Here is a 26567-nt window from a genome sequence, read left to right as displayed (position 1 = left end):
GTCCGACTAGAAACACGCGTTGTGTGTTGTTGTGGAGCAGCAGCTACGGGTTGCTTGTTATGTTCGTTGTAGGCTAATTTTTCATTTTTGAAGCGTCAAACATAAATACAGTGGATTTGTTTGTTTGCTCGTAAATGGACGGTGTGCCTTGCCTTCGTGTGTCTCAATGTCATGCACAACAATTCAGGTAATCAGCCATATAGTGAGTGAACAGCTAGGCTAAGTTAGGTTGTCGTTAGCATAGGAACCTTAGACATTTTGGCAGTGTCCACTGAGATGTTTTGATAAACCCACTAATCATAATGTTATTTTATTTACTGCACGGTGGGATCTTATGGTTTGTCCTTTCTATAGCATCCTTATAATTTTTTTACTTTCTCTTTTGCTTATGTAGTCTTTGCAGTAGAGTGCCAAGATCGAGCCCCTCTGAGGGTGTTTTGCTCCTCACTTTGCTAATGTGTATATTAGTCTGCATTATTTGTATATGTGTAAACTAATACAAAACAAAACAAGCAAAATATCAACAAGTTTAATACGTCTTCTGTGACTTCCGGTCTCTATTTTCTAACGTCTCGTCTTACAGGAGCTGTCTACAGTCCAAAGGAGCTCTTGACCTGAGTGTGTGTTTACAGAGTGACTCAACAGGGACAGTCCTTTTGCCCATTTTACCTTCCTGTCTGTCACAACTCGATCTCCAAACTCTCAAAACAGTGGTTGCTTCAGACAGTGCTTGTGAGATAGTTTGGAGTCAGGTAATTAAAGCTGAGTTTCACTTCAATACACTGGTAGAAACAGCACTATATTGCAGCTTTAAAGTAGTTTTATGTGCCTCCTGTAACATGGTCTGTGTCCACCACAGTATCCTCTGCAGTCAAAGAAAGAGAGAGGACGGGCACATGGTGATAAACTAGAGAAAATCCTCCAGGATCTGTTGGAATCTCAGGGTGAAAGATGGACAGAGGAGCTGAGGGGGGACCTCCCTCACAGCTTCCAGAGGCATGGAGACCTAATCCTGCTGGCAGACAACTGTTTGTGCCTGCCAACATGGAAGAAAATTGGTACTGTTTCAAACTGAACCACACTAGTGCTAGATGTACAAAATAATTAATTAGGACATTTATTGATTTCTTTTTACTTGCTTAGATCAGCAGCTATGGAGTGCAGTGGCCAAAGGACTGGGGGCGAAGCGCCTGGCAAAGATGAGTCGAATATCCAGGGATGGATTCAGGTCTCCCGTAGTGACGATGCTGTTGGGAGAGCACAGCTGGGTCAAACATGTGGACAACAGGATTAGGTAATTCTCAGTCAATCAGAGCCATTTATTTGCTCACTAAATAGGTTGTGTGTACATGATTTGAATACATTTGACAATGACTAAAACATGCCTGAACTGATCATGTTTTCATCTTTTGTTTCAGTTATGAGTTCGATGTTACCAAATGCATGTTTTCAGCTGGAAACATAACAGAGAAGCTCCGCGTGGCTGGATTTGACTGCAGAGGGGAGACTGTGGTGGATTTGTATGCAGGTGGGGGACTTGGATGTTTGAGTGGATATTCTCTGATGAATTTTGTTTTTAGTCCAGATTTTGAGGTAATTCAGGATTAGAAAACTGGCCCATCAGGTTACTTTTACAGTGATTAACTCTTGCACTATTAGTAGTTATTAAACATAATTTGAATGGTGACAATGTTGGTGTGTAACTATCTCAACTGTATCTTGTTTCAGGTATTGGGTACTTCACTCTTCCATATCTGGTACACACAGGGGCCAGTCATGTTCACGCCTGTGAGTGGAACCCTGACGCAGTTGAAGCTTTACAGAAAAATCTTGTGGCAAACGGCGTGTCTGACCGCTGCACTGTTCACCAAGGAGACAACCGACTAGTAAGAGTGTTCATGTGTTTTCGATAATGCCAATGTGACATGTATTGTTGACACACAACTATTATATTTATATAACTAGCACCGTCTTAGTTGAATACTTCACCACAGGGAGAATGTTTTGACTAATGCCCTCTAGTGGTTGTTTAGTTCCCATCTCCACTGGAGTTCATGGCAGCAAGTATTGAAACCTCCAATATTGTTCAGTGTTATTGCTGAGTTAATATCAAAATGATTAATTATTGTTAGAATATTGGTCATTTACATGTTATCACTCAGCTATAATTTCTGACAAGAATCAGCATTTTGACACTCAGATTTTATGTCATGAAAGTTGAACTAAATTTGAGACAGACTTGATTTCAAAGCCGCCTGGAGGTTTTCTTTACAGAATCAAGAGAGCAGTTCAACTTGGATATATTCCAAATGCAGTCTGGTTGTTTTGTTTCTCTCTGTAACTTCTAGTATAATTGCAAGTGCAATTCTGGCATTACAACAGCAAAAAAAAAAAAAAAAATCTAAAATGCATCTTGATCAACAATTATCATCCAATTTTGCACAGTACAAGTCATTTGGTTTTAAAAGCCTATTACCCATCTTTTAATCTGCATCTCCTTTCTAGGGGTGCCAGATATTTTTCAGGTGAAATAAGTGTAAATCATGGTCTTTAGCAGGAGCCACAGAGTCAATGCTCCTTGATATTATGTGCACTGACTGTCAATATTAAACTCTAATCAGCTCTTTTACAAGAGTAATGCAAGTTTTAGAAAAAATAATTTGGTATCAAAGAGCAAAAAGCTTTTTCTTTATTTTCAGCTCCAGCTGTGCGACATTGCTGACCGAGTGAACCTGGGTCTCATACCGAGCTCCGAGGACGGCTGGCCTGTTGCCTGTCGACTGCTGAAAAGAAAAACTGGTGGAATTTTGCACATTCACCAGAACGTTACCTCACCGTTACCAAACACGGCAGCCATTCCAGCAATCGATGAGGCCACCCAGAGGGTTTCTGGGAAGACAGCCGACAGAGAGGTGTGGCAGGCCTGGGCGGATGACACAGCAAACCGCATCGGCTCTCTTGTAAAGGACATCACTGGTGCACTGTGGATAACAAAACTCCAGCACATTGAACATGTTAAGTCATATGCACCTCATGTTCACCATATTGTGTTGGACTTGGAGTGCAGACCATCCCGAGGAGATGAAGACATATACTGAGTGGACACCATGGCATTCAACATTTTAATGTGTCACTTTAAAGAAATAGGCAGCTATACGGTCCTGAAGTTTCCATGTAACCAAACACTAAATCAGCTGGTTTCTGTGTTTATTTCATTTGTCAGCTGCTGCGGTGTTTTTATAAACCTTTATTTATCCAGGGCAGGTTCTCTTCTGACCACAAATGCTGTGCTTTAAGAAACGCCCTGCCTCACACACATGCGATTCTAATCACACGTGGAAGCTGCCAAACCATACCACAGCCGCAGCCTTATCTTTCGGCCACTGGGCAGCTGTGGTTTAGGTGACTTGCTCAAGGACACCTTTTGGTTGTTATACATTGATTTTTCCCTCCAGTGTTTGATCCCTACACCCCTTGTGGCTGGCTGCAATGAAAAGCTGAAGGCTGAGACATGAGTCACATCCACTGCTCCTTACTCTCACAAAAGTGTGTTGTAATTACAGAACCCCTTAAACTTGTAAAAATCAATATTATGACTACTTTACTACAAGGAACTTTTACCTGTTTATGAAACGATCTTAATTTAATACTGATGCCTCTATATGACCTACATGAGGTCATTTTTATTTTTTAACGAGCTATATCTTGCTGTTGGCTTATTATAATGAACGCATAAGATTACTATGAAATGTTGCTAACGTTAGCTTTGGCTCAATATACTTACTATTAAAGTGCAACCAAATCTGTTATTCAACATGGAACCTATGTATATCACAGCTATCAAATAGCAGTTTTCGAAAGCCTAACATTTATTGAGTTTTCAACCTACTTTAAAATATAACTTTGTATTTGTTAACATCGGCGCAAAACGGGCTTGCATTTTGAATTATGAAATAAAAGCAAACAGCACAGTGCACATCTAGAAGTCATACAGTTAAACACCAGTAAAACAAAAGAGATGGTGATCAACTTCGCTCCTTTATGCAGTGGTCTGCTGGGGAGGTAGCAGCACGGACAGGGACAGGAAGAGACTAAACAAACTGGTCAGGAGGGCCAGCTCTGTCCTGGACTGTGCGCTGGATTCCATAGAGGTGGTGGGTGAGAGGAGGATGTTAGCCAAGCTGACGTCAATCATGGACAACAGCTCTCAGCCCCTGCACCAGACTGTGGAAGCCTTGAGCAGCTCTTTCAGCAGCAGACTCTCACACCCACTGTGTAAGAAGGAGCGCTACCGCAGATCATTCATCCCTACAGCCATCACACTGTTTAACTCGAGCACTACCTGAACAATCACTTTCCACTCTCTTGTTTATTTTTTGTAAATATCTTATTTTTGTTTCTATTTATTTTCAAATTTTCTAAGTTTCTATTTAATTTTATGCACATTTTTCTGATTCTTTTTACTGAACTGTTGCATCTCGAGCTGTTGTAACAAGTGAATTTCCCCGTTGTGGAATAAATAAAGCCAATCTTAATCTTAATCTTAGTTCCAGAATATAAGACTATGTATCTAAAACTGTAACTAAACAAGTTACATAGTGCGCTTTTAATAATTAATGTGGTTAAAATCAGTCATTTAAAAAGTGCAGCATCCCCAGTGTAAATAACACCTATGGGTTCATATATTGGGCATTGTTAAAAAGTCTGACCACTACAAGAAATTTGAACAGGTGTTTTGTTTTTTAACTATCTTGGAACGTCAGGAGGCAACATCTGATCTTTGCAAAAAGGCAAATACTACATGAAAGTTTCACTTCTAACTCATAAATGGAAGTAAAATCCTGGAAGAATGAGTGGAAAAACACAATGCGGATGCTTCCATACAAGGGGCTGACTTCATGTTTTTGTGAGTATGGACGTTATGTGAATCATATGATATGGCCTTCACAGTCATCAGGTCTGAACCCAGTTGAACAGCTATGCTGAGATTTAGGATCCAAATAAGGGAGTATCTTCTGGATGAACGGTGTTTATCCAACCAGAGGAAATCTGCCAAGGAGCACTGAAGCTGTTCTTGCACCTCGTTGTGCACCAACACGTTACTAAGACAGTTAATGTGTTTGTTTTTTCCCTTTGACACCCATCTGTATCTGCTGTGGAGCACAGAATTCGTCTTTGCACCACTTGCCAAAAGAGCCATTTTCAACAGACACGGTTGGATTTTAGTGATTGATGACCAATATGAGTTCCCTCGTAAGTGTAGTATTAATCATCTGAAATACAAAGTCAGCAGAACTATCCAGAACCACCTCTGTCCTTTTCCAGTGAAGCTTGACACTTCAAATTCATGAAGGCACCTGGTTCTAGCCTTTGGCCACATGGACATTTAATGAATTGGGACTAAAAACAGCCGAGCGATTATCTGCACCAATCTAGTAATTATCAGCAGACTAGGGCTGCGACTAACAATTATTTTCATAGTTAATCTGCCAGTTATATTAATGATGTATTGATTGGTCATGTAGTCTGTAAAATGTACCTCAAAAAATGTGAAAAATGCTCATTATACTTTCCCAGAACCCAAAGTGACTTCTTCAAATTGCTTCTTAACAGTGCAAAACCCCAAATCTCCTCATTTTCTACCACACATGACAAATAAAAGCAGCAAATTCTTACATTTAAGAGGCTAAGACCAGCAAATGCTTGACATTTGTGCATGGAAAATTACTTAAACAATAAATTATCAAAGCAGTTAGCAACTCATTTTCATCTGATTGATTAAAGGTACGATATGTAACAATTGGCCACCTGTCCTGTTCATAAACAAACAGGGCAGCACGTCACCAGAGAAACCACCAACTGCTGTTAGCTACTTAGCTTGGTGAGCAGTGCATCTAGCGGTTCGGACTGGGAGCGTTGGGTTTACACTGATAGCACCGGAGCTTTGGAGCGGGACAGGCCCATGCTAACTTCAGTAGATATCTCTGTAAGTCAATACATAAACGTATTTAACATAACATTAACACTTTTATTTTTTCTCCCTGTTGAAAATTTGGGTTAATTAGAATTATTCCAATTAAAACCATTACATATTGCCCCTTTTAATCGACAGCTGTACAGCAGACAATCAGGTGTTTCAGGCACCAACATTAATATGAAATAAATCAATAAAGACACTTACAATGGTGACAACAGACCATATGAAATCATTTAGTGACTTCTTGGATACCAGAGATTTGCTGTAACTGGAAATTAGCATCATGTTGTGAGACTTTTTTATTATCCTAGGGATCATCTGTTTTACAAGGTTATCACTTTGCATACGCCCTGACAGTAAATAACAGCATCAGGAAACCACAGAGGACACAGCAGCCTTTTTTCCCCTCCAATATTTGTTTTGCTTTTCTCACTTTACGATAGTTGTAAAACAAAAAACAAACTTTCTGATAGTCGTTTCTTAAGTAAAAGCCCTGCACTTCCCGTTGATTTTTTTTCTAGCTCTCACCTTACTCAACATAAACTGTCACGCACTGCTGGTGTGTGAAAAGGGGAACATGGCTAATTACTGGACTGTTTCAGCGGGTTCACATTTTCCACATCCAGCCCTGCTGAGGTAAACAAGAGCTCAAGGAAATGCACCTGTCATGGAAAATGTGGAGAGGCGCTCCCGTCCTGGGTGTCTGCCTGCCTGTCTGCCTGTCTGTCAGTCTGCTGCAAACTTTCCTTATCTTCCGGTACTCCTCCGGCACAGCGCTCACACAAAGTCAACAGTTTCTGGAGACGGGAGGGAGGAAGAAGAAGGAGCAGGGGGTGAGGCAGGGATAAGGAAAGCGAGTGGAGCAGTCTCTACGGTACATGTCAGTTTAATTAACTCAAACGCGCCGCTAGCTTGTGTGCTACTTCGCACCGCTCCCGTTGGGCTTTCTGTCAGGAATATCGCGCTTGTTGCCCGTGGTGACGCGAGTCGAGTAGCGGAGGGAGAGGACGACTTTTGAACAACAGGTGCGGTGTGGTTTTCTCTTAATTAGCGTTGTTTTGTATCGTTTATCAGACTCGTATATTGAAATAACTTAATCGTTCTCGCAAATTTTCCCCCTTTACGGTCGCTTTTGGTGTCTTAAAAGCTCGCGTGACGCTGGTGGATGTGGGGCAACGTTAGCTTAAATTTAATTTACAGTTCGAATGTTGACGCCAGTTACGTCGGTTAACGTTCGAACGTTCGGGTCGCGTCCATCTTTAAATTTTTTGACAATTTCAACAAAGTTTGTCTCAGATTTGTTTTTTTTCTGTGTGTGTCTGTCATCGTGGAGTTGAACGCTTGTTGAATTAATTCTGTTAATGTCATAGTTTACAAAGCCTCCATGTCTGAACTCTGCTGTACGTGGCTGCTTTTATTTAATACGAATTCCATCTATTATCTCCTGTTTTTGGGGTGTTTGTGAAGCGCATGCGCCATTTCCTTAAAGGTTAACTTTTAACTCTGCAAGTTGATTTGCAGGTATTGTCTAATTCCTGCCAGAGATGGATTGCCTCAGGTATTTAAACAATGAGGAAAAAGAAGGGTGACAGGTTTAGCATTACAGCTTTCCCACTGATAAGCTTATAGCTACTTAACAGGGAACATTTCCCCTCAATTTAATTCTCCTTTGTGGGAATGTCAAAAGGGAGCTTAAAGTTTTTAGATGGGAACAAGACACATGACAAGCTTGATGTTGTGCTTAAACAAATGGTTAAGCTACCAATCTCTCCGCCCAGCTCTCTGTATCCTTAGAGGGTGGGAACCCTGCATGATAGCCAAGTTGGTGTTGTTTTTGCCTGTCCCATTTAAAACAACCTTTCACCCGGGCACAGGCTTTCTGTGGGATTTTAAAACCCTCCAGCATCCTGGTTCCTATTAGTCACTTGTCGTTTTTGCAGACGGATTCCTGTCCTCTCATGAAATGGAAAACACGAGGGTCAGTTTCTGTTGGCTTTGTGGTGATCTGGATTTCCATGAGAGATCATTTAATGACAGATTAACATGCAAGAAGGCGGCTCCGACTCTCGATCTCAAGACAATCAGTGACAAAGATGGTGTACTGAAGCTTACTTCATGGAGGCCTGCAGGAAGAGAGACACTCAGCCGTCTTATCATTCATTTGATTAGGATCACACAACTGTTTATATCTTTATACCATCACAGCGCACCAGACAATCAAGTTCCTCTTTCTGCTCAGGTTGCTTTACATGAGATTGTAGAAGAACTGGCTCATGCTGTTCACCTCTGTAGGCGGTTTTTGATGTTAAATGTGCAGGTTTTGCATCAATTGTTCAAACATTTGCTGTAACTCATTAGAGGGTTTTATTACCACTTCAGTGAATTCCCTGATGTTCTCTTCTGTCAGATCTTCTCCATGTGACTGCAACTGAGCCGAGCCAGTCGACCTGCACTAAGGGTTTTTGGTTAAAGGCACCATGCCCCAGGCTGCAGACATGATCAACCTGGGTTTCCTGTCTGAGGCTGAGCAGGAGCTGATCCTGGAGGTGCTGCGACGGGACGAGGACCTGAGACAGGCTGAGGAGCACCGTGTGAGGTGAGAAGAGAGCACCTCTTGTGAATTGTACTAAATGGTTTTCCTACTTTCTTTAGATTTCTCCAGATGTAAGATATTGCTTATCCCCAATTCTTACTTACTTAGTTACTTAGTTTAAAAAAAATTAATGCAGTTTCAGTCTTACCTAAGTTACCTTTAATTCACAAATATAAAACATGCTTTTTTTATTATTCAGTATATGCTTTGACATTTTTTAAACGCTATTTTTCAATGTGAGTATTTGTTCATGTAGGTATTTAATATCCGTTACTGTCTGTCTTGTGAGATATGCACTCGATGTTGCTTGTAGGGCTGGATCAAAAGTTAAAGTATTAAACGTTGGCATTTAAAAATTTGGCACATTTTGACTCTTGTTTACTCACAATTTGATCATTTTATCTAAATTATAACAACTTTTTTATAGAATAGAATAGAAAAATACTTTAAAAGACTTAAACATCCAGTCACTAAATGTGGCCTCCATCTCCCTCCATCCGTTGCACTCATGTCAAGACATCACTGTTGTTTGAATCATCTGCCCCCTCAAGTGGTTGCCAGAAAAACAAAACAAGTCAAATTTTGGTATCAGTACTGATATCCAGGTATCTTATTAGCACGCTTATAAAATATTTCAACAATACCCAGCCCTGGTTGGTGGCTGCCAAAGACAAATTTACACTAGACGGCATGTAGTGAATCTTATCTCATCTTGATATGAAGGTTTTTGTCTTGCAATGTGTACCACTTTGACTTGGAAGCCAATTTAGTATTATTATCTACAATTGTGAAGAAGATTTTCTGATGTAATACATCACAATGTCAATTTCATTATTTTATGTGTTTTTTAAAAACATGTACCATATTGTGATATATATTAGATCTGCAACTAACGACTGATTTCAGTTTGTCTTAAATCTATTTGCTTATTTTGCCTATTAATTGTTATTTGTAATGTCAGAAAATAGTGTAAAATGTCCATTATAGTGTTTCAGAGCCCAAAGTAACATAGCTATTGACCAACAGCCCAGAATCCAAAGATTCAATCCAGTACTTAATTTATTATGAAAGACTTTGAAAAGCAGCACTAATCACAGTTGGGACCAGAACGAAGCAGTGAATGAGTGAATTTTTGACATTTTGGACATATCAAAGTACAAAAGGTTAAAATATTAAAAAGAAACCGATGAACATACCACTGAAGTAGCTTTTCAAAGGGTAATCTCTCAGTTTTCATTTCGTTTTGTCTCAGGAAGTTGAAGACGGATTTGCTGGAAGTGAAGAGGAAAGGGGCCAAACGTGGCAGCGGGAGATACAGTCAGCGCAGTTGTGGCAGATGCCTGGGATCTCTGAGTCGACTGACTCTTTTCAGCAGCCAGTGTAAGATGTGCAATCACTACGTGTGCAGCAAGTGCAAAATAATCCTCCCCAATGGATCCTGGCTGTGCAGTGTGTGTGCCAAAGAGACGTAAGAGACCATTTTCTTTATGCTTTCCTTTGAATTAATAATTACGTTTTATCAAAAATTGTGTCTCTATCAAAACAATCCTGTGTCTTCAGTTTATATTTTGGGATTTCCAACAAATCCCATGAAAAAGTATTTAGTTAATTTATTAGGGACCATTCAGTGGTAGATTAATACACATTTGGTGCTGGGACAAATATTTTTGGCACCAGGATGTTGTGTTAGTAGAATCAATCTATTGTTGGTTTTGGTCCTTTCGTGGGATTTGTCGACAATAACAATAATCCCTTTAAGATAAATAGCCATTTTAAAAAAGGTTTTATGTGCATTTGAAAGAAGATACAGAGCAGAAAATCTTGAACACTGAAGTCACTAATAAGTAGTATTTTGTGCTTATATTTCTAATCATGACGTTACCATTTTATTAGAGCCTGATGGATGTATCAGTTGGCTAATATTATCAACTGATATTGGCCTATCGCAAATATATTGGTATTGGTGTGTATCCTGTTTCAGTGCAATGATGTCATTTTACACAATAACTTTTTTTGTTAAACTTTTACAAATCTTTGTCACAAGTGTTTGATAACCACAAAAAAAAATGTGTGTATATCACCCGATATGTTAATATCAGAATATTTTTACTGCCCAATATCAGTATCGGCATCAGGTTCTACATTTTAGATGCATTTGCCTTTTAAATGGAAAAAAATATTACATTAAAAAAAACAAAAAACAGACAGTTTATGTAGGTGGAGGCCAAATTAAAATTCAACTTCAACGTAATAAGTTGTATTAACTGTAGTAAGTTGACATCCACAGTCCAACATATATCTGTCAATACACCTAGCATCCCTCACAGTTGCCAGCGATAGCTGACTGTAAAAGGTAATAGATCTATCTCTGGATCTCAGAACGTTGTGTTGTGTTATAATACTCACCATTGACCTTTTTCAATTAATTAATTGATTAATGAGTGTAAATGAGATGTTTTTGATATTTATATTGGATTCCAGGGATCTAAAGAAAATGACTGGTGACTGGTTCTTCGATCAAAGGGTCAACCGTTTCTCCACAATGTCTGGACACGACCTAGTGAGAGTTTCCCTGAAAAAGAAGCCTCTGAGTGAGTACAGGAAGAGGAAGTGGGTATGAACTGTTCAACCAGGAATGTAAACAGCCATCAGCCCAGGCTTAAAGAAATAACCACAATCACAGGAATGTTGTCCCAGTTCGGCAGTAGAAGGAGAGCCATTTTAAGAGCTGCAGTAACATGATACATGTTTTCTTTAACTGGTGTGGAAGTGTGATTTAACTTTTGTTCTGTGTTATAGTGAATAGGCGTGAGACAACAGGAGAAATTCTGTTGAGAAGTACTGAAATACACCCGGATCCTCCAATTCCTGTACCTCGGGCCAGGCAGAAAAATCTGCCCAGCAATAAAAATGGGTGCGTCGCCATTCTTCAGTTTTAGAAATGGATGGATTTAATAAACACAGATTAACTCAACCTTTTGTCATTTTTTTCTTTGGCAGTCCTTCAAGTGAGAATTCAGGATCGATTGCTTCGAGAGAATCATTTGAATCAAAGGAGGACGTTTGGTCAAAGCCAACACGCAGCGACACAGAATCTGCAGAAAACGCCAGCATAACTAGCGCTAAAACTGGGACTGAGTCCGGCCGTGCGACCCCTGAGCAACCAAGGTAAACTCACCTGTAGTTATTCTGAAAGGTGGAAACACTTCAGGATAACATCAATGCAACATACAAAGCAGGAAGTGTTGTGTTTGGCCCTCCTCCCCCACAGCTGGGTGGGGTACTGGACCGGTCTTGTCCTGCTACTAATTGAAGCTGCTGTTAGCTAGTTTGCTCAGATAGCTGTGCAGTGGTTGTGTTAGCTGACTCTCCCCACAGCCCGACGCCAACACTCCTCCAAAAGTGTTTTTGATAAAACTTGCTTTGTGATTGCACTGTTAAAATCGAGAATAATAAAAATACATCAGTGGCGCCGATTTCATTATAGGAGCAAAAAATCCCAAATCATGAAAAGGGCAGCACTCTTGTGAAGTTATGTATTCATGCATGGACATTTTCAGGCTTGGTTGTGACACTTACACAACAGTGGAAGATCATCGACCTGAAACATCCAGGCATAAATAAATAATGTCTTTAAAGTGCTGTCCTGCTCATGGTCTCTGCTATTAAAAGTACAACGCACAGACTGTTTCTAGTTTCGGGCTAATGGGACTGAGGGTTCACACATGCAGACGGCGGGTCACACACAACTTTTGAAAGAATATTATTGGTATGTATTTGAATGTAAAACGTTGTCGCTGTAATTGATAATGTTTTGTGTCACCACACAGGAAAGGGAATCACTCAGCTCTGTCCAGCCAAGCAGGATCCAGTGTTTCCAGTATGACCATCCCAGTCAAAGCAGATATTGAAAGCGTTGACGGCGGCAAACCAGACGCTAATAATGTACGATGCTTTCACGAGTCGTGTTTCTGTCTCAAGCTATTTTACCTCCTCTTCTCTGATTGTGACTCTTTGTTTCTGCCTCTCTAGACTGCAGAAGTAAAACCGGTCAATCCGAGCCCAGATTTAGATGTTGATAGACTCTTCAAGAAGAGCATCAAACGAGACCCCAGGCCTACTGGTTAGTATGTGTGTGTGTGTGTGTATATATATGTACATATAACCATGTGCAGTGATGCTGTTTTTCTTCCAGAATCAAATGAAAACACTGTTTGTATCATTGCTTAACTGCTGGTCTGTAATTTTTATAACAGAGTATGTATCAACACTGGATCTGCGTGATGGACCTGACACATCAGAGGGCTCAATGGGCAACAGGAGCAAATCTGTTCCAGGCTTGGACGTACAGGTAAGAAGTTTGCTGATAGTCTGATAATTGTTTGTCATATTGTCATGATTCTGTTCTGTTTAGTTAATCAACTGAAATGCGTGGAAGTGTTGCACTTCCTTTGAGATAAGGAGCTAATACTAAAACTTGAATTTTACAGTTTCAAATAGGAAAAGAAATGATTGGTTGCTCCATGTAATACAGCAAAGCTAAAAATTGTGTCTGGTGCTCTTGGAAAAACAAGAAAGAGAGTACTTCATAAACCGGAGGCAATCCAGGCACTCCAGATGTAAGAAAAGGTGTCTGTATAACCTTCATTTTAGTGGCTAAATAATGAGGCCAATCATTTTAAAGGCAACATGTTTCAACCACTAGGTCTTCATCAGGCCTCTCCTTTATAGTAGCAACAGCCAAGCGAAGGCAATGACACAACCCAGATAATAACATACCAGGTGAAACACATAAAATAATGAAACAATAAAATAATAAAGTGAGTTTACATACATTTTTCATTAATGAATAAATCAAAAAATGTGAGGCTAGTTATGGGTACAGACATTCAAGGCCATGACTGTTGTTGTTGTTGAAGGGTAGATTTTACCAATCACATTATCAATTAATTACACAAAGAGATCCATCTCTGGCAAAACCAGACAGTATTTCTACAATCAACATTCTCAATATTTATTTTGATGCAGCAGGAAGACGGAGAGGAGGACGAAGATATCGACAGCTTGGTTTGCCTTCATAAAAGGACAATGGCTTCGAGCTCCTCCAGCCTGCGTAGCTCAAAGGTAAAGTATTGACGAGTCTCGTAGCTCGCATCAGTCCTCTAAAGGCTCTTTGAAGAGCAGCTCATTATTGTCTCTCTGAACGGAACTGATGCTGGATAATCTCAACGAGCATCTATAACCTCAGGATATCCTCCAGCGAGTTAGGAAGTGTGAGGCTGATGTGTGAAGTCTGACAAAATGTTTCTATAGTTACCGTAACCTCAGGGGAGAGAGCACATTGACTTTTCATGCTGTCACTCTGGATAAAGAAACAAAGATCCTGATCTCTTCTAACTTATTTTGTCCCTGAGGCACTTTATTTTAGAGAACATCTGTCCAGATATTATCTGAATATCAATATTTGCTATTATTGAAACAAATGGTAAATGATCAGGCGTGTGTATGTTTCTCCAGAGCACACTGGGCAGCCTGATGAGCATCTACAGTGAAGCAGGAGACTTTGACAGCGTGGAGGTGAGCGGAGACGTCGTCTTCTCTATGACCTACGACGAACACACCCAGAGCCTCCAGGTCTTCATCAAGGAGTGCCACGGGCTGGCCTGCGGCGACACTTCACGGCAGCTTTCCAACCCGTAAATATCAAAAACTAGCAGAGCTGTAATGTGAAGTTCCACTAGACAAAACACATAATTTGAAACCCAGTTAGTGCAAACGTGGGTTCAAATCGTGGCCCTGAAATAGACACGTCTTTGTCCTGCACACACACCGCCCTCAGCGCTGTTAACACAGCTTTGATCGGTGCAGATAAGAGGCTGCTGTGTTTACAAAGTCTTCGTAATCACATCCCAGAGGTGATTACTTGAGCTTCACAGGAAGCTGAATGTCAACGCATATTTTTCAAAGCATTTAGTCAGGAAATACAGCCAAAGACCAGTAGCCTCGCCTGGGAGTAACATCTTCTGACGTAATCTTCCTGTTCTTATGTTTCAGTTACGTCAAATGTTATCTACTCCCTGACAAATCCCGCCAGAGCAAAAGGAAGACCAGCATCAAGAGGAACACAGTCAACCCCGTCTACAGCGAAACACTGAAGGTGACGGTTTATAACTGGCACCTTTTCTCGCCGAACCACAACTGTCGACCTTATCCTGTTGACTTAATGACACTCCCTGATTAGTGACCTTGTGCCATGCCTGCTGTAAATAATGGCCGCACCTACAGAGACCTTAAGATTGATATTGACACTGCAGATTAGAAAAGCTGTTGTCAAATATTGATTTTGCTCCCGGCCTCCAATGTGACTTAAGTACAGTGTCACACCAAAACGCTGCAAAGGAAATTAGCCGGTAGAATCAATTAATGACAAATGAACGCTCTGTGGGTTTGTATTTGCTCTTTAAAGGTTATGAAGAAGGTAATTATTTAGAAGGTTTGAGACGCAACTTTCCAATAACATCTGAATCCATCTTCTGCTTTGATGATTTTGAAAACCTCCCTCAGCACCAGAGCATTAACATTAATATAAGACTTCTCCATCGCCGTGTCGGCAGTCAGACAGGCCTTTGATCCCGTCCTCTCCTCATCTTCCACTAACAGTACTCCATCAGCCGCTCTCAGCTGTTCACCCGCTCCATGTTGATATCAGTATGGCACCACGGTCGCCTCAGCCGCAACGCCTTCCTGGGAGAGGCGGAGATCCCCCTGGACTCCCGAGACCTCGACTCCACAGACATGGACACGGTGGCTCTCATGCCAAAGGTAGAAAAAATGTTATTTATTTCTTCTTTAATCGTACCACAGTGAACTCTGAATCTTTCTAGTAAACACAAAATTTGTGTTTACATTGTTTTACAAAACACATTACGTGATGAATTAGTGAGAACCTTCATCAAGATGATGAAAAAAACAAATGTACGTTTATTAAATAACCTGGATCTTCACAGCGTGTTCTAAACTGGTGCACAATGCCAAATTAAGTTAACACATGAAACATTACGGTACACTTTTATTCAGCGTAAATTATTGGCTAAAGAGACGTCGGGTTGCATTAATTCAAAGTTGATTCTTTTTGTACTTTCTCATCGGCTCGGTCCGGCAGTCTGCACTGCCGCAGCCTAAACACACTACCCTCACTCATGAATAGAAGAGCTGGAGGTTTTGCCATCACACCTGATTCTGTCTGAATTGTCTGGAAATTAAGGGACGTATCAGATGCAAATGCAGGTGAAAGGTTAATCTAGAATTATCCTGCCACTGCACAACCCTTTTTAGAAGTCTAATAACCAAATTCATATGAACCTTTTAACATATAGTAGAATATGTGTGTATATGTTTATTTTCACACTCAGATATCAACATCCAGTATATGTCAGGTTTTAGTGTAGAGGCCTGAATGTCAGTGGGGATGATGATGTTTGGATTTGTTGTGTTTCCTGACTGATGTACTTTTCTTCAACAGGCAGCCTCTGCTGTGCCAGCTTCAGCTTTCTCTCAGTACAAAGGAGAGTTGGTGGTCTCCTTGAAGTATGTCACACCTAAAAAACCAACAACTGAGAAAACCAAAGGCAAGACCCTCACTCTCACTCTGCCTTTCAGCTCTGGCTGTGTTTGTTATACTTTGGCTTAATTTTCTAAACGTGTCTTGTCTTCTCCTCGTCAGGGAAAAAGGCAGTGAGTGAGGAGGGAGAACTGCACGTCCTCATTAAAGAGGCAAAGAATTTAATGGCAATGAAATCAGGAGGAACATCAGACAGCTTTGTAAAAGGGTCAGTGATAATCTGTGGACTCACTCCGTTTACATACGACTGTTTGTCTTTGTGAACTAACTCTGCCTTTGTGCTTCTGCAGGTACTTGTTCCCAACTAAGGCAAAGACCACAAAGAGGAAGACTCCGGTGGTGAAGAAGAACCTGAATCCCCACTACGACCACACGTTTGTGTACAAGGAGCTGGCTCTGGAGCAGCTGACGGGGATGTGTCTGGAGCTGACCGTGTGGGACAGAGAGGCCATGGTGAGCAACGAGTTCCTGGGAGGAGTCCGTCTCAGCTCTGGAGCAGGTAAAAATAAGTCAATAAACCCTGATATTTTCTCTTTTTTCATCTGGGTTTCACTTCCTAGATGTGAGATGTAGTTTTACATGAGTTGCTTTGCGTGTTATTGACACAACTGCTATTTTGTGAGACCTTGTTAGGCCCTAATGCCCTGGTTTGTTAAGGTTTCCTGGGAGGTTACTGGGGAAACCATGATGAGTGATACTTCCAGTGCTCATCAGAACTAGCACAAGTAACATAATCACAATAACTGACACACTGGTGACACTTTCATAAGTGTTAGCTAACTGGGCTAAGATATAGTAATAGTGTTAATAGTATCCACTCGATAAAGTTGCTATAAGTATTACTATATCTAGACATTCCTAGTTTAAACGGTTTCATTGCCAAAGCATAATTGCCTTTGTGTGACAGACGTGTTCAGTTTGAGATAATTGCTCAATAATCTACAAGGCTTCCACAGTCTTTACCTGCTCTGTGTAACAGAAAATTGGCAATTGATGGTAAAAGACTGCACTAATTTCCCATTCACTGTGTCACCCTCACCCCTGCAGGGAAGGTAAAAATAGGGAAAGAGGAAGTGGAAATGGACTCAGTCGGAGAGGAAGTCAGTCTGTGGGAGAAGATGATGCAGTACCCTGACTCGTGGGCAGAGGGCACTCTTCCACTGCGGTCCACCATGGAGAAACCTAAGGGCAAATGAGGACAGCCACACAGGCCTGAAACTGAACTGGGGAGAAGCTGTGGAGGCCTGAGACAAATGTGAGATTATGGATTAATTTTACTTTGCGAGCTTATCAGACCGCAAGCTGGTCTACTGCAGTGAACTTACACAAAGATGATTGGCTGAGCAGACGCACAGTTCACCGACCTGCCGAACACTTAACATCTGCTCACACCTGCCTCCCTACGTGAGGTTCATCTTTAGCACAGCCCCACCTGACTGCAGACTGATGTAGAAAATGTGCCAAAGCATCACAACACTAAACTCTGGATTTATTTTAAGAGCATTGACACAGTTGTTTTATGTTTTTTAAAATGAGGCGGTATATATTACTGCAGCTCAAAATCATGCACAGCGCTTAGCACAGAAACATTGTCACAAGCTGTTACCCTTTTCCTTATAATTGTGTACAGAAGGACACTGAGATGTGGGCAAACAATTCATTATAAACTGGTATTATACAAGATGTCTGGTGTTGGATTCAACAAATTGTGCTTAGTTAAATCTATAGCAATGCATTTTACAATAATATGTAATGTCATGTAAAAATATATATTTATACAAGTCGCATAAAAAGTCTTATTTCAAATTATTAAATTGTCTATTTTCAGATATAAATGTAAATTTTGAACTTTCAACACTTTCATCAGAGTATGATCAGAGGCATGTTCACCTCAAGGTTGCCTTGAATTTTCTGTTCACTCAATAAAAATTTACTAAACCAAAGACGTGCGTTATTGTCTCAACTCTGTGTTACATTAGAAAATTATCTCTACACGAGAGAGTCAGCTTTAGTTTCCATTAAATATTAGATTTACTAACAGGCTTTTTGACAAAAATACTAATCCACAACATGCATCCAACTAAATGTTAAGTATCTATGGTATAAAAATATCTATGGTATAAAATGTATGTATCTCGTTCCCAATCCCAATTTCTGGCCTCCATGCCTTTTCAGGTGATGATCTGATATAAAAACAGTGCCCGCACTTCAGTGTTGTAAATCACATTTGAACATGATGAGAACTGCCGAGTTCTCCCTTTTTTTCCCCCCCTATTGTCCCTCTGGACCTGCTTTCTGGTTGTTTGTCCTTCCTCATCTTGTGTAAGTAATACTGATGAGTTTATCACTGTGGCAACCGGAGCGGTTTATTAAATTAGTCACAGAAGTCTCTGTGGAGCTCCAGCCTCTCTCGCTCCTCTTCGTCCAGCAGGAAGCTATCGATGTAGGAGAACAACTCTTCCGACGCCATCGGGGTAATGAAGCGCTCTCGATCCATCCCGAGCTTGTCCAGCAGCACCATGCTGAAGTAGGACCTGGAGATTCTGAACACTTGTCTGCAGAGAGACACAAATCAGCAGTTAGTTTATTACAGGGACACTTCACCAACTCGTGCTTTCATATCGTTACAGCGGCTATTATCAATATTTTCAATTAGACTTTATTCATCAGCGCAGCCTTAATCAAAGTCATTCCTTTGTTTACATTGATGTCACAGTTATATACTGTATGTCTTCTTTCAGGATCCTATGTTCCCAGGGTTGGGGTTTTGACCCGAACACAAAGGAAGGGTTCGTGTGTCTTAACAGAAATTGAACCGGTGACTATAGGACCCTGGAACTGAGGACCTTTGTTACATACGACCTTGGGAACATCGACTTTGGGAACACAGGACCCTGGGAACATACAGCCCTAGGAAGATAGGGAAGATAAATAAACCTTTAATCATCCACTTCTACCTCATCTGACTGACTACGTATCCCAGAATGCTTTGTACTACACTCAAAGAATGTGTCTACATAGACTGCCCTCGCTCAGCTGTGGGCTTTGTGTGTCAGTGGGGAGAAGCAGGAAGAGATTTTCCAGTCTGGAAAAAGTGAGCAGTGCCCCCTTACTCAAATTCCACAGTCAGTGGAAAAATCTATATCTTTGCCTCTTCTAAGATGAATCACTCCCTATATGTGTGTGTGTGTCTACGTCTGGTGCAACATTGATTTTTTAAGAACCTCTTACTAATTGATTCTCATAAGATCCAAAGCCAGATGTTTACTATTGATGTCCTGTCAGTCCTGTCAAATTCCCATTACCGCTACCCTCAAATTATGTTGCTATTTTTAAAAGTGTTAATCTTTTGAGTGCATTTTTTCCTTTAAAAGTCAAACTAACAGAGGCTCCTCTTTCATTAGGGGGGCTCCTGACGTTTAAACAGAGTGAAGACAAACAACTACTTACTGTTAATGAGACAGGGAGTTATATAAAGCCATTTCAGGATGGAGTTTTTCAACAAAATGAACTTATTTTTCCCCATAAAACTGCTGAATAACTGAGTGATGAGGTATCTCACTATTACCTCAAACCCTCGATGACTTCAGAGCTGAGCAGACTTTCTTTAATGCGACCCGTCTCACGAGGCGGGGAGCCCAGGAGCTCGATCAGGGTTACATGTCGCAGGTCTAATCCACAGTCTGCTTTCTGGTTGAAACAGGGAAGACACATTTTAAAGTTCATGTTTTTGTCATTAAAGGTACAGTTCACCTAAAAAATTAAATTCAGCCATTATGTACTCATCCCCATGGGCATGAAGGTGAGTAGATAATGACTGAATTTTCATTTTGGGATGAATATATCCTTTGCCAAGTTAACAGTGTCCTCACTTGTATCATGATGTTCTGCAGTTGGTAGTCTGGGTCAGATATGTTGGGCGCAGACATGATCAGCAGCCTCCTCTTTTCATAGAACTGATCCAGGAGAGCGGAGACTGTCTTCACGTCTGATTTAATCTCCATCGCTACAAGCACACAAAGTCACAATCCAATCATTTACACCCCCATGCAGTAAATATACCATTTTGCATGTGCTGCACATCCTGAGCCACATTCTTGCAGACTTACGAACACACTCAGCAGGCAGCCCTTCCCAGTTGCGGTTGAACGTGCAGACACGACTAGATACGCCTCTCAGTTCATACCCTCCATCGCAGTGGTATTCGCACGTTGCACCGTAGTTATTCCCATCAGAGGAGCAGGTGAGGTAGCCGTACAGAGGTGGAGGTAGAGTTGGACATCTTCTCACTGGAGGCAGAACACAGAAAGAAGAAATCCAATCTTTTAAGTTTTAATGCTGCCTTCAGTTAATGTTTAATCTCTAGACGGAAGAGTTCACCCCCCCAAAAAAGAAAATTCAGTTATTATCTACTCACCTGGTGGAAAGTCAGGAAAAGTTTTTAAGTCTTTAAAACATTTCTAGAGCCTCACAGCAAAACAACTTTTCAGCATTCTCCTAAACAACTGAAGTAGATGGGGACTTGTTTTAAAACAACAAAAGTCTCTGGAAGCCCTGAGTTCCCAAATTGATTTGAAAAGATGTTGTTTACACCTTTTTATCAGATGAAATCTTCACTCTAGCTGCAAAGCTAAAAGCTGTCTGAAGTGGATGCACCAGCTCGACTTCGCATTGAAGATGTAAGAAACATCTGTTCAAATGAGCTATTCGAAGCCATTTTACATTCTTCTTCTGGTTGTTTTTAAACCATGCACGCTTGCTGTGAAGCTCCAGAAATGTATTGTGGACGACCAAACTTCACCCGACTTTCCATCGTCACCGGGTACGTTATGACTGAGTTTTAACTTTTGGGTGAACTCTTCCTTTAAACTCATTTAATAAGTCGAGATAATGAAGGGTTGGCAGCTTACCCTCAACACGTACAATAAACTTGCAGGCAGCTCTGTTCCTGGCCTGATCGTACACTTTGTATCGGATGATGTTGGCTCCCTCGCTGAAGTCGGTTCCTGGCTCCTGGCCGACTAATATCACACTGCAGACAGACGGTCAAGGCCGAGCCAAGCGTTTAATTCAATTTTTAAAGGTAACAGGAAAAGGAAGCAAAGGAAAGAAGTGACATACTCGAGCGATTTATCAGCAGTGTCTTTCACTGCGGGAGGGTCCCAGGTGACCACAGCAGTGAGTTTTCCAGGCTCGGCGACTTTGAGTCTGGACAGAGGGCATTTGATCTTCGGAGGATCAGTATCTAAAATAAACAGTTGGAAAATTACAACGAGGAGATTGGAGATTTTGCAGGAAGGAAATTCATTGTTTTTGGACAGTCTGTCACTATGCAGAATATGAACACTGAAAGACATCAGGTCTGGATTCAGTTCGACGACCAGAGCAGCAGGAAATATGCTTGTTTTAGTGTGACTGTGAAAGCAGACACACAGGGATCTCAGCTTATGAAAGAATAATGAAAAATGGGGCTGCAACACAGATGGCCTGAATTTAGGTCCATTTCACGGCAGCAAGTCAAACCTCGAGTTGACAGTTCGACAAATCATGCACACAATACTTCTGAGTTTAAACATCTGATTGGCTTTACAGAGAAGCAGATAAGACTTTGATTGATACCTTCACAGACCGGCTGTGCTCCGCTCCATGACCCCCTGTGCTGACAGGTGCGTGAGTGCTCCCCATCGATGCGATAGCCGGGGTTGCAGGTGAAGTCACATCTGGAGTCCACAACAAAGCCTTGAGTGCAGGTGTATCTGCCGTGTGGAATGAGGTTCAGCACATGGCAACGCATCCCTGAAGGACACACAACATCAATATTTATCTCAAAGGATAAGGCTGCTGATAAGCTATATTTTGTTTTTACTGAATGTTTCTCAAACACCAGTAAATTGTGCATTTCATTGGGGACTACTTTCATCAGCGGATGAATACACATTTTGTGTGCTTTTGAGACTTTACAGCTGCAGGACTGTGTGTGGCATTGAGGCGAAAGAGCAGAAGAAGAAGGAACATCAGGCTTTGCTACACGGAAGTTTACTTGTTATTGGGATTAATTAATTGGTGGTTTCAGTCTTTTAATGGGATTTGTTGAATATCACCAGATTGATCCTCATGTGTGAATTTAAAAGCTGAACTTCTACATACTGCGGCAGAAAGCAGTCCCGGACCAGCGTCGGTTGGCGAGGCATTGGATCGAGCTCCTCCCCACTAGTCGGTATCCTCGATCACAGCTCATCTCACAGCGGGTGCCCAGCGTGCTCCTGTAGGCGCCGCCTCGAGGCGAGTGACAGGTCGCCTCCCCATTAGTCAGACCCGGAGAGTGACACCAGTGTGGGTCTGCTGGACGACATTAATAAATATCCCATCCTGTGGTTTATGTCATTTAACATTACAACATCTGTGTGTATCTTAATGATTGGAGAACACTGTTTTGCTGCGAGGCTCCAGAAATGTTTTGTGGACTATGTAACTTCACCTGACTTTCCATCAGCATGAGGGTGAGTCTTAACATTTGGGTGAACTTACCCTTTAAATCATTAAAGATAAAAACTTATAAATGCATCACTGCAAAAGCTATTTGGATACCAGAGCCACCACTGCATAAATGGTAACAACAACATATCTAAAAGTAGACAACAGTGCTGTGTAATGTCTGGTTGTGTACTGTCACACTGACCACCCCTACTGACTGCGTTTTTCCATACGCACTTTTGTAGTCGAGTTGAGGAGTGTGGTCTTCTTCTGCATAGTCATTGTAGGTGTCGTATACTGTGGTCCCTGAGCCAGCTGAAACAACAGAAAAACAGTCAGACATGTGGAAACAGCAGGATGTCAGCTGCCAAACATAGTCCTCTGGTCGTTACGATTCATAAAACTTTCATATCAGCAGTGTTACAGTAAATGTAGGACACACAGAGGCAGCCTGGCATGGAAATGCTCCTTCTCACAATCTGTTTTCCTGAACTTCCTTTAACAGACAGCTCAACAACATTCCAGTCCGGAGACACCTGGAGTTGTGATCAGTGATGCTGATGGAAACTCCTCTCAACCCTGAGAGCAGAACATGGAAATCTTGCAAACAGAATAAGGATTGTGTCCTTTTCTTGACATTAACGAAGATGTGAGGACAGAGAAAGCGTGCCGTCTTAGCACTGCGAGACATTTAAATAGCTTCGCCACAAATTAGGACAAACAGCCGGTTCTCATTACTCACTTGGAGTTCGGCCCACTTACTAATCTCTTTTCATGTAATAATCAGGAGGGTTTGTTTGCTCTACTGTGGACTTTAGTCTGACTTATTTGTCTATGAATAATCTTTCTGCACAATGAATCCTTTCACTGTGATCCTTCTTTCTCAGCAGTTGTGGCAAATTATCCTTTTTTGAAAACCCTGAATATGACTCCTTGTTCAGGACCGAGTGCCAAACTTTCCAGTGTGTCGGCCTCCACCCCCATCTCGAGTCCTGTTCCTGCTTCCTCTCTGTTTTCTGGCACAGTTGCCAAGTTGACTTTAACAGAGTTTCTAATAATACTGATGCACGGCATTCAAACTTCTCTGCTCTGGAAGCTGCTTCAGATTGTTGCAGCGATGTGTGGATTAAACCTGTTGTCAGCGTTTTTCTCATAATGAGCCAGATGTTCCACTCAGTAACACCTCCCCAGACTTATATTTCCCCTCCCGTCCCCCTAACAGAGAATTAGTCACAGAGGAAATAAACGAGCTAAGATCATCAGTCTGATGGTCTCTCGCTGCAGGGCTCAAATACAGACACACATTACTAATGGTGACATGCAGAAACATGCGCACGGCAATTATAAATATGTAATTTCAACCCTGATTCCAAAACGTTGAGACAGTGTTTAAAACGTGAATAAAAACAGAATGCAATCATTTTCAGGTCCTTTCTGACCTATTTTCAACTGAATACAGTACAAAGACAAGATATTGAATGTTCAAACTGATAAACTTTATTGTTAACAGGGTTATACATTCAGCTATAACTACTGTTATGTGTTAAGTTGCAGATTAAACTAGTAGTTTCCTACAGATTTGGCCTGTGACCTCGTAGGAAAAAAGTAGGGCTGAAAAAAATGTTTTCCTCGTCAATTAATCGTTTTCTCTGTAAAATGTCAGAAAATAGTTCCTTTGTAATTTCACAAAGCCTCATTTGTCTTTTGTCCTGTCAAAAGTCCAAAACCCAAAGATATTCAGTTTACTATAATATGTGACAAAGAGAAGTATCAAATACATAGAGACAAATGAAAATCTTTGCCGTTTTTGCAATAACAAATTACTAAAATCATCTAAGATCATCTGATTGTCAAAATAATTGCAGACTAATTTTCTCTCAACCATCTGATTGCAGCTTTGTCTTGAGCCGCGTGTTTCAGATGTTTCTGAGCTGTTACACCAACGAGACAGTTCCCTTTCTTCTAACATTGTTTCATTTAAAGGAGATCCTAATATGCTTTTTCATTGTTTTCCCTCTGTTTCAGTGTGTTATATAGGTTCCTGTGCATGTAAAAGGTCTTGAAAGTTAAAAAGCCCAAAGTCCGCCCCAACGGGAGCTCCTCTTTCCCACAGAAAACACCGCTCCTGAAACGCCTCGTCAGTAGTCCGGCCTTTAATTCTGTGACTTCTTGACATCACACTGCGTCACCACGTCACACATTTGCATAATTGATAATATGTCTCCTGATCAAGGCTCAAAGTGGTAACATTTCACAAAAACAGCAGAAAATCAGGAAAATCCAAAACAAGTAACGCAGAACATCTTTTTTTTCTTCTTTCCATCTCATGTTACGACTCCTCACATTCATCTTGCGAGCCTTTGAAGGGGCCTGACCCCCAGGCTGGAAACCACTGGGCCAAACTGCCAAACTCCATAAAAAATGTTCATACATTTAGCAGATAATACTTTCACTTTCACTACTTATGAATCCAGGACTTAGTAGTATGTTTACATTATTGCACTGGTACTTTTAGCTTCAGTAAACAACCTGCATACTTCTTCTTCTGCCTCTTGACTACTGTGGCTGTAAAATACCAAGACACTGACACACACACACACACACACACACACACTCTGTGCAGCAGGCACCACTCACACTTCTGACTTCACCACAGAGACGTGCACTGTGTAGCAGTGATGAGTCACACCAGAGGAAGGTGTGCAGCCTGTTAGAGTTACCATGTTAAAGGCCTCATGTATCTCTAATGACAGAGGTGACATAATGAGCAGCATCCTTTTAATCACTCCACACTATCATCTGAGCTCCAGGGTGCCTCTGGGTGGATCTCAGGTCTCGTGATTATCTTGCAAGTAGGATTAAATGAAGGCTTTGGCACACTCGGTCCCAGAGGGGGTCTCCTCAGTAATTAACTGGCAGTGATTGGAGCCCGGCTGTAATTAAACTGACTGGTCAGCAGGCGGAGGAGCACCTGAAGAGAAAAGCAACTGAAGCTTAATTCATCAAAATTTTGACTGGAGTCTGGTTCTTTGTTGTGGAGGAGCTGCATCCTCAGCTCTTCATCCCTGCAGGGAGGAGCTGGCTGCATCTGTATTCAGCGCCTCAAAAATTCAGCACATCTGCATCTAATACAGATGTTTTAAATACAGAGAGGGAAGTCTTTCACAACTGCAGGGAGGGGGGTTGGGATGTTCTGGTGATTTCTCTTTAGCAATCATGATATTTAATATATTTTACAGCTTTTTGGTGAAAACTACAATTTCCTGACAACAATTAAATAATATTGAGAATACATGGAATATCTGACTAAAGACATGAGGTTTCCTACCTTTACTGTTTATGTCATGGACTCACCTGAGATGTATAAAATGAGCACAGCAACAAAGCAGCTGAGAGGCATGTTAGAAACTCAGAGAAGACACTCCTGGACGGGGAAAAAAGACGTTTTATGCGCAGGTTGCTTCAGATCTCAGAGTCCAACAACGAAAAAACAAAGTTATAATCCAGATAAAGTTCACATCTGGTTTGACAAACTATTAAAAAAAACTTTCTAATCCCCGCTGAGGACAAGAGGCGCTCCCGTCATGTCAGAGTCTCCGCAGTTTTTAGTGAAGTCAGGATCCTTTAAGGGCTCCAGCAGAGTTAAAATCCACTTGGTGGCGCTGTCGGACAGCTTGTGTTTCCTCCCACCGCTGCATTAAACATGATGATTGAGCCATTTTATATCCGCCCTCTCCAGCAGCTCATAAACCCTGAAAGTGAAGCTTGTACAGGCTGCAAATGGAAACATATAAAACCCATTGAGAAGAATTGTTCTCTCTAATATGAGATCTGTGGTGACTTGTAGTGATTTAGGCCTACAGCGACCTTTCCCTTATTAGTCTTATAATCCTGTAGTGATT

General features: G+C 41.2%; 4 protein-coding genes and 1 long non-coding RNA gene across 9 annotated transcripts in view; 2 read left to right on the top strand and 3 right to left on the bottom strand.

The window, feature by feature from the left end:
* zdhhc9 (zDHHC palmitoyltransferase 9) overlaps positions 1–928 on the bottom strand; it is a 34391-nt gene extending 33463 nt beyond the window's left edge. Inside the window, exon 1 of the mRNA XM_084352418.1 lies at positions 830–928. The gene's annotated coding sequence lies outside the window, so the exon portion shown is untranslated. The remainder of the gene's footprint in view (positions 1–829) is intronic.
* trmt12 (tRNA methyltransferase 12 homolog) lies at positions 35–4541 on the top strand. The gene is made up of 7 exons (XM_084352415.1): positions 35–187; positions 584–752; positions 860–1058; positions 1144–1294; positions 1419–1528; positions 1729–1886; positions 2700–4541. The coding sequence occupies exons 1-7, from the start codon at positions 135–137 to the stop codon at positions 3096–3098; spliced, it is 1239 nt and encodes a 412-aa protein (XP_084208541.1). The 5' UTR covers positions 35–134; the 3' UTR covers positions 3099–4541.
* LOC311256994 lies at positions 950–6728 on the bottom strand. Its single transcript, XR_014622552.1, has 4 exons — positions 6640–6728; positions 2836–2981; positions 1136–1247; positions 950–1036 (listed from the first exon to the last, which is right to left on the bottom strand). It is a non-coding gene; the product is annotated as an uncharacterized lncRNA (long non-coding RNA).
* sytl4 (synaptotagmin-like 4) lies at positions 6097–17947 on the top strand. Of its 4 annotated transcripts, none has more exons than XM_084352411.1 (17): positions 6097–6613; positions 8385–8573; positions 9823–10038; positions 11052–11161; positions 11370–11484; positions 11571–11738; positions 12401–12515; positions 12603–12693; positions 12827–12921; positions 13599–13694; positions 14088–14266; positions 14625–14727; positions 15231–15392; positions 16093–16198; positions 16294–16399; positions 16482–16690; positions 17239–17947. In XM_084352411.1, the coding sequence occupies exons 2-17, from the start codon at positions 8455–8457 to the stop codon at positions 17385–17387; spliced, it is 2139 nt and encodes a 712-aa protein (XP_084208537.1). In that variant the 5' UTR covers positions 6097–6613; positions 8385–8454; the 3' UTR covers positions 17388–17947. The 4 variants fall into 4 exon arrangements, with proteins under 4 accessions (XP_084208537.1, XP_084208536.1, XP_084208535.1 ...); XM_084352410.1 differs by lacking the exon at positions 6097–6613 and adding an exon at positions 6688–6851; XM_084352409.1 differs by lacking the exon at positions 6097–6613 and adding an exon at positions 6688–7002.
* Positions 17664–26268, bottom strand: srpx2 (sushi-repeat containing protein X-linked 2). Of its 2 annotated transcripts, none has more exons than XM_084352413.1 (10): positions 26020–26268; positions 22903–22980; positions 22339–22533; positions 21811–21987; positions 21313–21436; positions 21102–21223; positions 20301–20480; positions 20064–20197; positions 19760–19881; positions 17664–18746 (listed from the first exon to the last, which is right to left on the bottom strand). In XM_084352413.1, exons 1-10 carry the CDS (start codon positions 26063–26065, stop codon positions 18566–18568), a joined length of 1359 nt encoding a protein of 452 aa, XP_084208539.1. In that variant the 5' UTR covers positions 26066–26268; the 3' UTR covers positions 17664–18565. The 2 variants fall into 2 exon arrangements, with proteins under 2 accessions (XP_084208539.1, XP_084208540.1); XM_084352414.1 differs by having other exon boundaries at positions 22339–22530.
* Positions 26269–26567: the final 299 nt, after the last annotated feature.

The sequence above is a fragment of the Pagrus pagrus genome (assembly GCF_965226575.1).
Source record: "Pagrus pagrus genome assembly, chromosome: 5".
NCBI lineage: Eukaryota > Metazoa > Chordata > Actinopteri > Spariformes > Sparidae > Pagrus > Pagrus pagrus.
Note: the sequence above shows the minus strand (reverse complement) of the source record. Positions and strands in the feature narration are given on the sequence as shown.

Excerpts from the sequence above, each read along its gene's own strand:
- trmt12 (XM_084352415.1), top strand. The coding sequence starts at position 135 with ATGGACGGTGTGCCTTGCCTTCGTGTGTCTCAATGTCATGCACAACAA. Across the intron at positions 188-583 it reads TGTCATGCACAACAATTCAG|GAGCTGTCTACAGTCCAAAG; the intron begins GTAATCAGCCAT and ends CTCGTCTTACAG. Across the intron at positions 1,059-1,143 it reads GCCAACATGGAAGAAAATTG|ATCAGCAGCTATGGAGTGCA; the intron begins GTACTGTTTCAA and ends TTACTTGCTTAG.
- sytl4 (XM_084352411.1), top strand. The coding sequence starts at position 8,455 with ATGCCCCAGGCTGCAGACATGATCAACCTGGGTTTCCTGTCTGAGGCT. Across the intron at positions 8,574-9,822 it reads GCTGAGGAGCACCGTGTGAG|GAAGTTGAAGACGGATTTGC; the intron begins GTGAGAAGAGAG and ends GTTTTGTCTCAG. Across the intron at positions 16,199-16,293 it reads AACAACTGAGAAAACCAAAG|GGAAAAAGGCAGTGAGTGAG; the intron begins GCAAGACCCTCA and ends TCTCCTCGTCAG.
- srpx2 (XM_084352413.1), bottom strand. The coding sequence starts at position 26,065 with ATGCCTCTCAGCTGCTTTGTTGCTGTGCTCATTTTATACATCTCAG. Across the intron at positions 22,534-22,902 it reads TCCTCAACTCGACTACAAAA|CAGACCCACACTGGTGTCAC; the intron begins GTGCGTATGGAA and ends AATGTCGTCCAG. Across the intron at positions 20,198-20,300 it reads GCTGCCTGCTGAGTGTGTTC|CGATGGAGATTAAATCAGAC; the intron begins GTAAGTCTGCAA and ends GTGTGCTTGTAG.